This window comes from Salmo salar, chromosome 01 (genome assembly GCF_965601325.2).
Source record: "Salmo salar chromosome 01, fSalSal1, whole genome shotgun sequence".
NCBI lineage: Eukaryota > Metazoa > Chordata > Actinopteri > Salmoniformes > Salmonidae > Salmo > Salmo salar.
The window spans coordinates 60,783,187-60,795,301 of NC_138291.1; the positions used below are offsets into that span (position 1 = coordinate 60,783,187).

Consider the following 12,115-nt stretch of genomic DNA (forward strand, 5'->3'; position numbering starts at 1 on the left):
ACGAAAGAGGCCCATATAATTTTTTAATATATGTGCGCCCAATGTTACGAAGTTGCTGGATATTGGTGGGAACTGGAACACGCTGTCGTACACGTTGATACAGTACAATGTAATGAACCTGGCTGACATAAGCTAACACTAATAATTTCTTATATTGTATTTCTTATACAATCATATTTTTATGTTATTTCCATTGACTCAAACATTAAGCTGTACGACTCACAGTCGTGCTATTAGTAGGGTAGAGCGGAAGCCATTCCAGGAGCATTATGCCATTCATCCACACGGTGGGCTGTGTGCTTATTTATTTGGAAACCCTGTACGACCTTTATTATTGCTATCATCACATTCATCCCCATTTTTTTTTGTTGTGCCCAGACTTCCATGGTTTTGACCACTGCAACTGCTTTTTCAAGAGACAATTCCCCTCCTTGTGTGACATTTTTTTTGTGTGCTTTGAATGGTTTAACTCAATTCTTTTCATAGGCCAGAGTGGGATTTTGTCCTATTCCATAGAAAACACTACTATTGAAAAGGCCTCCAAGGGTTCTTAAATACAGACATTGCAAAGGTTGTTTTCGCTGCATAGCTTGGCTTCCAGACAAAGTTTTTCCAGTGTCCATTTTGACAGTTGTATAACTCTCTTAACAATTGTCATTTTTCAACAAATCCCATCTGGTACCGAAACTTTAGAGGTGAGTCAAACCATATAAAAAATGTAAAAAAATATATTTTCAATATCACTTCCCTAGCCTCCTTCGCTACCTCAATCACATTTTTGAATGTATGTACATTTTCCCATGAGCTAGAGGTTATGGCTAGGGTTTATGTTAGGGTTAGAGTAAGATAGCAAACAAAAACACTCCCCCCAAACATGCATGCTACTATTTAACACGACCCTGGTTATTTTTTGTATTAGAATTTTTTTTTACCTTTTATTTAACTAGGCAAGTCAGTTAATAACAAATTCTTATTTTCAATGACGGCCTAGGAACAGTGGGTTAACTGCTTTGTTCAGGGGCAGAACGACAGATTTTTACCTTGTCAGCTCGGGGATTCGATCTTGCAACCTTTCAGTTGTTACCTAGAATAATACAAAGGTCCTCTCCATAGGGCATAACACTTAATTTACATTTTTTTTTAAGTAAACTGCTATTTGAACCCATTGTCAATGAAGGTACAACATGGCCTTTTTTTTAATCATAACTGGATTATCATCATGATGAATGTATGAAAGAAATTTTAAAAAACACACTTGGCTTTTTTGGTAGGCATATATACTGTATATAATATGTATCCACACTCTTACCACACATGTCACAAAGTTCAAGTTATTTCACAACAACAGCACCAAAGAGCTTTGATTGATTTATCACCTCCTCCCTTACATTCATTCATTAATTCATTCATTATTTTTCAGATATACATACTAATCATCTATTAATTACGGACATTAATAATTTACAATAAAATAACAATTTTAGGTACAATTCCCATTTTTCTTTCTTTTGTACTACAGCAATTTCACTTAGTCACCTCATGCTCCTTTCCTACTAAACCTCCCGCCATGGTGACTGATCTTAAAACATTTCACACGGGAAAAGGTCTTAAAAGATTGCAAAACCTTCTGCACTGTTTTCAATCATGTAGCATCAAGTTAAATTCTGTATATCCAACTATGCAAGCTGCTTACTGTAGTTCAAAAGCTTTCCCAGAACCCTTTCCTCCATCCTCTCTTTGTCCAACCCCAAACTTCCAAACTCTTACATGGAAATCTGGACTACTACTCCAGTATTCTTAAAATCACAGACGAAAAAGTGGAATACTGCAGCTTTAAGACATGAAAGTCACAAATGTAGACTGTGTTTAAAATCATATTGGGAAAACCCTCACAAACCCATTTATAAAACAACTAACACAGAACAATTGAACTATCATACTGTATGACAACATTTTTCTTTAGTTTGTTTTGGCCCAAACATAAAAACAAATACAAACTGGTATAAAATACTGTTATTGTAGCTTAATATTGCAAAACATCTGCATATGTAAATGCATTTGTATGTTAAATGCCTGTGTTCCTCATGAGTATCTGCAAATGGAAAAAGAGACCTGTGATATTTCCGTAAACTGAAATGTCATATTTGACAAGGGCCGAACTCCAAGTTCACCATGCCATCCTGAACTGACAGTCTGTCACCTGAACTCCACAAGCTGTAATGCTTGATAACTCTCTACTTCAAAACACCGTGACACTGTCTACCCAAAACAATCAAATAATAAAACACAAAATCAAAAAGGTACCATCATGTTACACCCATGGCCAATCACTGAAAAGCTTTGTGTGTAATGTGCCAATTACCTCGAGCAGCTAAACATGTGTGATGTGTTACCAAAACATAAACATTCTCATTTTTGTGGCTCTTTTTGTGATTGCAATTGCGGCAAAATAAATGTGAGAAAATGTGGCAAAAAATGCAATGCTGCCCCTTTGCAATCTCATGGATATTTGTTTCTCTGAGTATTTGTATTGAAATTAACAACATGGAGATTAAACTTTAATTTAGTGCAAAAGCTAAAAAACAATCACCCTGTTCTTATAAGAATGAAATGTATGTCTTTGTTTTCCTCCCTCTGAGAGGCATCAGATGTTCAGTTGGATTTACATGAACGACAACCACAACACAAACAGGACAGAAGAGGGCGAAACAAACAAAACCAAGACAATAAAAAGCAAGGAGAGCAACGAAACGAATCAAAAACATCATTCGAAAACGTTTTTGTCCATACTCTCCTTGCCATTGGTCCGTGAGTAAGGTTCAAAAGCAGACGAGCTCAGGTAGCGGGCAGACAGTTCCTGTAGGTTCCCGGCCATAGAAAGCGGGTTGGAGGACATGCGGGTGGCCACGCTTCCCAGCAGAGAGGGCATGGGAAAGCTGAACAGGCCATGAGCTGACGGGGAGCTCTGGAGGCCCGCTACCGTCCCTGAACTGGTCACTATGGGCAGAGGGGGACTGCCACCGGCCGTCCCTGAGCTGGCACCGCTGCTGCTGCTGCTTCCATTGCTGGCCATGCCCATGGAGGGCCCTCGCAAGGCAGCACTCAAGGTGCCGTTGCCACAGTGCTGCAGGAGCCCCGGCAGACCTGGCGGCGTGAGGAGCCGGCCCTGCTCTAGGAGTCTTAATACACTGCAGGTGGCCGCCGTCTCCGACACCACCGAGCGCAGCTCTGAATCTTTGCCCTGGTCCTTCTTCTGCTTTGTGCGTCGGTTCTGGAACCAAACTTTAACCTTGAGGGGAGGACACAAAACCAAATTCAGACATAAAATAAGCAGTAGAGACCTTAAGCAAAATAGGGCCTATTTTCCAAATGAATATACTTTGGATAATATGTATTTTTTATCATCTCTGTAGGCATTTATTGCAACACCAATGTTTTCAGAAAATGACTTGAATGATTTGGATTGTTGTGAATAATTCCAAATTCCCCTGTGGTCTCAGTATAGGTTACACTCTGATGTCCACATGATTTGAATTGTGATAGTAATAACATTGGTCGCATGATCAGGGAATGAGACCAGGGGGCCCAGCTACCACCCCTTGACAGATTTAGTAGCTAATTTACAGAAATACGGATGAAATCACAACCTAATACCATATAAATATTTATGTATCAATGTCACATTAATGGATGTTATCAGAGTCACACATAATTTGTATTTTTTTCATAGTAGGTATGAGCATACACTATACAGTACGTTGTTTGGGGTCTAAACTTGAACTAAACTTTCCATAAAGAAAAATATGTTGTCACGGGAGGCATGAATAACTCAATAATATATTTTTCTCCTGGTAAAATGCAGAATGTAAGATAAAGTTGTAAGAAATTAATTAAATGTATTTCCATGACCTTTAAAATCTTTACAATATTAAATAATTAATGAACTAAAGGACATGAAAGCAACAAAAGCAGGGTCAGATAGTAATGAGTATCAGGGCCGGCCCTAGCCTTTTGGGGGCCCTAGGCAAGATTTGGTTTGGGGGCCCTCGCTGGAAAAACTTTTTAGTGGACCCGCTCTATAATAATAATAAAAATAATAATATGTCGGAGAGAAAAAAACGTATTAATATATGTTTGTTAATTTCCTGCAATTCTACATATTTTGCCATGGGGCGTAGAGAAAGTGTTGCAGTTGCCATGGAGTGGTGAAAAAACGTAGCAATTTTATAACAAATTTCATGCAATTTTCCTAATTTTGCCATGGAGTGGAGATACATTTTTCCTATTTTAAAGCTACTTTCCTCCAATTCTACACATTTTGCCATGATTTATGCCATGTTAATGATATCTGAGTGAGGATGACTTTCAAAATCAATGGGGGCCCCTTGGAGGTCAGGGCCCCGGAGTACATGCCTTGCATGGTCTGCATGCCTGGTCGGTATTTTTTACCATAATTACTTCAAGTTTAGATAGCCATGTCAGCTAGCTTGAAAATGTTTCTAATTGAGTGACCGGCAATGACTGACATAACAATTGAAAACTGCACAACCAAATTTCAAAATTCCACCTTGTGTATTCTACTATTCTAACTCTCAACAGTAAATTGAGAAATGGATTTGAGACCCTGAACGCCTATGCCGCTTATGCCTGGGGCCGGCCCTGATGAGTTTATATGTATGTATGTATGTATGTATGTATGTATGTGTCTGAGATATAACAAGGACTGAGGTATAACAAAGTAAAGTGTGTATGACAGATAAACATGGCTATTGTATTCCTAATCAAGTGAATAAATTAGTAAAGTAAATGCAAAGTAAAGTAAACGTGTTTCTATTCCACGTTTGATAGGTCTATTTTTATTGTTGAATGACTGTCTTTTCCCATTGGTTTTATAAATATACATTTTATATAATAAATTCCTTAAAAAAACAGGAGTTTGTATTTTTTGGCATTTTCTTCATGTTTTCCCCACCTCTATCAAGTCTGTGGCAATCAAATCTGATTGCTTTCATATGTACCATAATTAGAGTGAATGTGTCTCAATCAATGAGCCTCCAGCTACAGTACCTCAAACTGCAGATACTTCAATCACATCTGAATGGCATGTTTTCCCTCGTTGTTGTTGTAGATAAACAACTCAGTAAATTCACCAGGTTAGTGGGTCAATCGCAAATCTATTTTACACGCTGTAAGTAAGGAATTACATTATGATAACCATAACAATTGGTGAACATCTTTTATCTGAGAGGATACATTTTCAACAACGTCCAACGAGGGGCTCTAAAGCCAACAACCCAAACAAAGATGATTAGGTGTGCACACTTCAGCAAATGGCTGTCCTTTCTTAATGTAACACCCCAAGAGTGCCTCGGAACAAAAATTGTATTTCATGATGCCGTCATTAGAGACCACTTCATCAATGCATGAACCAGACATTTGAAGATTTTAAGTAATCAAGTAGCATGGCTGCGTGGAACATTTAATGTTGCATGTGAAAAGACGTTAAGAAATTCAAGCCTATTGTCCTCCCCGTAAATGGGGACCTAACGGCTGTGTGAAGTCTAAAGTACCATTATTCTCAATTAAAAACCACCAAAGAATTCTGAATTCAATGTGTGCTGACATGGTTCACCACATGTACTGTATACTGTAGCTACATACAAAATAAAAGCATCAAATGTATGGGTCAGAAAAAATGTATTTAACATTTTTTTTTATGTATGTATATGCTAGATCATTATGAATATGTATTGTAATGATCAGAAATGTGTGAGAGAAACGCGTGACTATGTTGTGACTCACAGAAAATACCTGAGCATAATGCTCCAGTCTAACATCTGTCCAAAGTCAAGCTAGTTTAGGCCCGATTTAAACATTCATGACATACGTAATAAACATATGCAAATGTGGCTGACCATGCCATTAGCCAGCTTGCAAGATAAATAAATAAATAAAATTGTGCCTCAAATATGTTGGCCTGAGCTCTGAAGCAGAGAGCAGGGTTTCCCTGAAGTGAAAATTATACATTGAAGGGTAACTAAGTTTGGCATCTCTTGTCGAGAGCGAGCAGACAAGTCCAAATACAGTTCACCGACAGTGGGCGCAGCGTGACCTTTCCCTGACCTCACAGCTAAGGCCTGTGGACTAGAAAACTGAAAATATGGCTAAAATGGCAATAGAATTTGCTGAGATTGCATAGTTCACTATGCGAAATACAACAAAATATTTTATTTGAGTTTTGTATATGATCATTTCCTAACAATAGTATTGCTTGAGCTATATGATCAGTGAAAGAGTTTTCCACATTTCTTAATCATCATCTAAATGGTTTTAGTTAGAAACAATTAACGAACCAGTATGCTAAATAAAATGTCAGCAGGGTTATAGTAACAATTAAATAGATTGTATTGTAATGGGATATGACAACAAGTATGATGACAATATGGAAAGGAACATTTTTCACATTTGAGATAAGATTTGAAAATACCTAAGGGTTGTTCCACGAGTCCCTTTTATGTCCTTGTGTCATTGTGTGTAGATTAGATAAAACACAACATTTAACAGTTGTATCACATACACTATGTGGACACCCCTTAGTATGTGGACACCCCAAACTAGTGGATTCGGCTATGTCAGCCACACCCGTCGCTGACAGGTGTTTAAAATCAAGCATACAGCCATTTGTCTCCATAGACAAAGATTGGCAGTAGACTGGCCTTACTGAAGAGCTCAGTGACTTTCAACGTGGAACTGTCATTGTATGCCACATTTCCAACAAGTCAGGTCATCAAATTTCTGCCCTGCTAGAGCTTCCCTGGTCAACTGTAAGTACTGTTAATGTGAGGTGGAAACGTCTAGGAGCAACAACGGCTCAGTCGCGTAGTGGTAGGTCACATAAGTCACAGAACGGGACCGCCGAGCGCTAAAGCGTGTAGCGCATAAAAATAATCTGTCCTTGGTTTCAACACTCACTACCGAGTTCCAAACTGCCTCTGGAAGCAACGTCAGCACAATAACTGTTTGTCGGGAGCTTCATGAAATGGGTTTCCATGGCCGAGCAGCCACACACAAGCCTAAGTTCACTGTGCACAATGCCAAGCATCGGTAGGAGTGCTGTAAAGCTCGCCGCCATTGGACCCTGGAGCACTGGAAATGCATTCTCTGGAGTGATGAATCACGCTTCACCATCTGGCAGTCCGACGAACTAATCTGGGTTTGGCTGATGCCAGGAGATGCTACCTGCCCGAATACATAGTGCCAACAGTAAAGTTTGGTGGAGGAGGAATAATGGTCTGGGGCTGTTTTCATGGTTTGGGCTAGGCCCCTTAGTTACAGTGAAGGGAAATCGTAATGCTGCAGCATACAATGACTTTCTAAACAATTTTGTTCTTCCAACTTTGTGGCAACAGTTCGTGGAAGGCCCTTTCCTGTTTCAGTATGACAATGCCCAAGTGAGCAAAGCGTGGTCCATACAGAAATGGTTTGTCGAGATCGGTGTGGAAGAACTTGACTGGCCTGCACAGAGACCTGACCTCAAACCCATCAAATACATTTGGGTTGAATTGGAACACCGACTGCGAGCTAAGCCTAATCGCCCAACATCAGTGCCCGACCTCACTAATGTTGTTATGGCTGAATGGAAGCAAGTCCCCGCAGCATTCTGATGTTCCAACATCTAGTGGAAAGCCTTCTCAGAAGAGTGGAGGCTGTTATAGCAGCAAAGGGGGGACCAGCTCCATATTAATGCCCATGATTTTGGAATGAGATGTTCGACAAGCAGGTGTCCACATACTTTTGGTCACGTAGTGTACATCTACGCTCTAACTAAATGTAACCATATTCCAATAATAGTGATTTTATAAAAAAAACATTGAACATCTAATTGTCAGATCATAGTGTTAAAGCGGGTGAGCTGGTTCTACTCTTTTAGGCCATTTTCTGGTGTTTTGTGGCGGAAAACTGAGCCTGTCAAGCATGACACATCTACTATGCTACCCATAGATAGATAGGCTAGAAGTTTTTTTTAAAGTTCCATTTTATTTGTTACGCTTGCATTAAATTGCCCCTCCCTGTTGCAAACAACAAGCTTCCATGCTCCCTGTCACAATGGGAGTTACGGCTGATTTATGGTCAACCCTTTTACTTTAATTGGCATTTTCATTTTTCTTAATTTAACCTCTTGAGATGGGAAAACATGTGTCTCATGAAGTTGAACATGTTTTTTATGACAGAATGTTAAAATTAGGTGAAATAAATAATTGTTATTGACAAAATTACACTACCCAAAAGGCAATTCATTGAACAATCCGATAACATGTTATCTATGATACCACAGAACATAGATGTAGTATTGCATTTGCCCTTTTTATTTACTCATGGTTATTTACTAATCGTCAGAGGGAAATAGGCACATGTATTGTGTATTGTTTGAATTACCTGAGTTTCAGATAGATTTAGCTGGCGGGCCAGCTCTGTCCGTTCCCTGCCAACCACATACTGGCACCTCTGGAACTCCATCTCTAGACGATAGAGTTGCTCTGCGGTGAAAGAGGTCCGGGTTCGTTTGGGACGGTCCAAATCCAGTCCCTTTGGCAGAATGATTTCTCGTATAGACCCTTTGGCATCTACAACAAGGAACAAGTGACCATTGAAGCTTTATCAATGATAGCTATTTTCAAATTTAGAAACAATTGTGGGTCATCAGGTAGCCTAGTGGTTAGAGAGTTCGAAACCTCGGTCTGTCGGGAAGTGAGCTGGCAACCAGAGGGTTGCTGGTATGAAATCCTTGATGCCATTACCTGCCTTTGAGCAAAGCACTTAACAGCCCCCCTGCACCTCTCCAAAAACCTGTGTATGTGTGTCTTTTGGAGGGGTTGGGTTAAAAGCGGAAGTCAGATTTTTGACCAATAAAGTGATCTCTTAGTGTGAACTTAACCACATCAGAATGACCATTCATCTTTTTGTAATATCTGTATGCCTACTGTTGTCCATGAAATTGATGATTGTCATCAATTAAAGACTTAGGTCTTGTTTATGTGCCTAGCATGAAGCTGTATGAACCAATCTATCTTCAAAATAAAATACATAATAAAATACATCATTTTAGGCTAATAAAAACGGAGGATCTCTGTACATCTCTATTTAATTACATTACACAATCCAATATGTTTTGATAACTAAGAATGTCTGCAAAATAGAAAAATGAACCATCCAGGTACGCACATGAATTTGGTGCATTATTTATATGAATGCATACAATGCACAATATCAATCACAGTTCTACGCATTACTTCAGTTGATTCACTGACATTTTCCCAACCAACTACTGTACTTTGCAGACTAACTACAGGTAACCTCAAGTGCACTAAAACCAGTTAAAAAAAAAAGAACAGTCTTTAATTAATTTGAAAAGTGCAGTTTACAGAAAGTTGATTTAAAAAAAAGTATAAAACATCTACAAACTACAGCGATATTTTCCATTTATTTCATTGTGATAATTTCCTTTTACCAACTCATTTATTGCATCAATACTTTAAATTATCATATTTTATCTTGTCAATCAGAACTCTCTCCTAAAATGAGTCAACTAACCTCAAGTGTTTTTTTCCACTAGGTTTCTACAATCCAAATCTAATGTGTACAGTAGTTAAAAAGTTGTACATTTTGTCATCTGAATGGAAAATAATTCAAAGATATAGATTTAAATAATTTGACTTGATATTAATTCCATAGCTGTATTAGCTTTTATTGACTTAATAGAAAAGAGAGAAAATATAGTAGGAAAAGGTTATTTCTCAATGAACTTAAATGTATTATTACTTTTTAAAGTATTATTATTTCTCTCATCATGTAAAAGCAGCAAAAGATAACCTGAAAGTATGAACATTTATCTTTGAATGTAGTTTTCATTTAGTTGCTAAAGGATTTCTATACCAATTAGCAAGGATTATTCATATTTTTAAACAGTCTCTTTGTTTGACCAACTGTGTTAAACAGAGTAGATAAATGATGTGTGCTTATTCTGCTGCAATTTACCCCTGAGGCCAGACAACGCTCATAACAATTAACACTTTTATTTTTATTAACTACATATGAAATAGCTTGAATCAAAGATGATATAAGCAAATACATTTTACGTCCATTAGTACTGTCATTCAACATCTGTATCTGAATAAGATAGCGAAAACCTGTGTATCATATTCTCTGAATATTGTTTTTCAAAAGAAGAAATTCTATAGTATATAGTAGCATGAAATGCATTCTTAATTTAAAAACCAAATGTATTTAAAAATCTTAAATAAAGGTTTGCTATGATTCTTTAAGTGTGCCCTATAATTCAATTTCAGAAGAAACACAATTGTTGTGAATGTAAATCATTTTGATAGAAGGAGTATGTCACAAGTGTTACATAAGTCATGGAAATATGGACATAGTTCATTTTTACAAAAGTGCTCAAAATGTATGTTTTCATTTACTCTATTATATTTTTATTTACTCTTAATTCATAATGTTTTTTGAAAAATTCAGCATATCTCACATAGCAAATGATCTTATTTCATCCTGTGGGTACATATAAAGTAAAGCAATGAGTAAATAGACCCCATACGCTGCAGCATTAGAACATATGAGTAGAAATCCTCTTACCTCTGACAAGTATTCTCCGGCAGTAGTCTGGGTCCCCCGTGCTCGCCCGGTTCTTCTCACAGTTTTCCACCATCCCAGACGGTGAGAAGGACTCCTGCTGATCCTTTAGGAAGGTTTTGGAAAGGTTTCCCTGGGAATCCTTGCTGTCTTTCCCATCCTTTAGTCCGTTCTTCGGCCCCATCCCCGGTTCTGTCTCCTGGTTGTATCTGACCTCCATAATCACTTATCCTCTCCGATATTTCTTTCTTCCCCCACTTTCTTTCCTTTGTCAGATGAAAAAAAGGGATTGCAGAGAGTATTGCGCGTTGTGTTGTCTCAACAGTGTGGCTTTGTTTTAAAACAGCACCTTTTTAGACCAGAGAGTCACCTACCTAATGTTCGGGGAACGCTTGCCTCACCTGCCAAGGTGCCCTATTTTCATTGTCCAACTCACTTGCCCAATGATCATGGACTTATCACTGAAACTTAAAAGCGATTTAATGCCACCTCGCCTTGTCACATACACATCAGGCTGATAGATGATCTCCAAATAATCAGAGCGATGGATCGACACACGCTCGCTGTTTCAATTGATTACGGTCATTTTGCTGCTTCCACATTTGCGTTGCCTCATGAATACACTAAATTGTTTGGGAAATATATCAGGTCCTAATAGAGGGGTTCGCTCACTCCGTCCTCATCTGTCAGCCAGCTCTCAGTCAGGGAATCAAGAGAAATGATTGGTCTCGCTTTGCAAAATAGCCTCCCTGAGCACACAGACACAATCACAGGGGTACAACACTTCCAGAAAAGTTCCCAGGCACTTCATTCTTTGATCCCCGGAACATGGCCAGCCATTTTCAACGTTTCTCCGGAGTTGGTTGTCTGGCCACGATGGCTAACTTTAATCGCATTTATTGTGTCTTTTGCCAATGATCGTCCCTCTGCAACATAGAGCTCTTGCCGATATAGTACTTTCACAGGCGAATGGGAGCAAGAGAAGGATAGAGAAAGAGAGAGAGAGCGAGGGAGGGAGACTGAGATAGAGAGAATAAAGCAGAGGCGGAGAGACAGAGGATACAGAAAAAAGTGAATCCACCCCGATTGGAATTTGTACTCTCCACGACAGCTGATTCACAAAAACCACCTGGCTCTGCTTAACAGGAACTGTGTTAAAGTTTCCTGTGTCGTCCCACGTCACTCAGCACAACGAACAACAGCAGGAAGAGCTGCCCACAGGTCCTAGTCATTAATGCAGTGTCCCCACCATTCATATAAGAAGCAGTCTGCTGCATTTCTAATCTTAATCTGAAAAACACAAAAAGGGGACAAAACTTGTCATTAGTGCCTCTGCACTCACACCAGTGGAACGGCCCCCCTCTCCAGCACTTCCTTCCACCCCACTATCCACCCACCCACCCACCCACCCACCCACCAACTCTTAGCTATTTCCATTGTCAGAGCAACAATATCTCAGGGAGTAATCCAATAA

The 12,115-nt window shown here is 38.9% G+C and overlaps 1 protein-coding gene across 1 annotated transcript; it reads right to left on the reverse strand.

The window, feature by feature from the left end:
• Positions 1-1,213: 1,213 nt before the first annotated feature.
• LOC106606525 (ventral anterior homeobox 1) lies at positions 1,214-11,909 on the reverse strand. Its single transcript, XM_014202792.3, has 3 exons — positions 10,645-11,909; positions 8,437-8,624; positions 1,214-3,289 (listed from the first exon to the last, which is right to left on the reverse strand). Exons 1-3 carry the CDS (start codon positions 10,859-10,861, stop codon positions 2,765-2,767), a joined length of 930 nt encoding a protein of 309 aa, XP_014058267.1. The 5' UTR covers positions 10,862-11,909; the 3' UTR covers positions 1,214-2,764.
• Positions 11,910-12,115: the final 206 nt, after the last annotated feature.

What these genes read in the sequence shown, in the direction of transcription:
- LOC106606525 (XM_014202792.3), bottom strand. Translation starts at nt 10,861, where the DNA reads ATGGAGGTCAGATACAACCAGGAGACAGAACCGGGGATGGGGCCGAAG. An exon ending in CCGGAGAATACTTGTCAGAG is followed by an intron (nt 8,625 to 10,644) that starts GTAAGAGGATTT and finishes TCCTTGTTGTAG; the next exon opens with ATGCCAAAGGGTCTATACGA. An exon ending in TAAATCTATCTGAAACTCAG is followed by an intron (nt 3,290 to 8,436) that starts GTAATTCAAACA and finishes CCTCCCCTCAAG; the next exon opens with GTTAAAGTTTGGTTCCAGAA.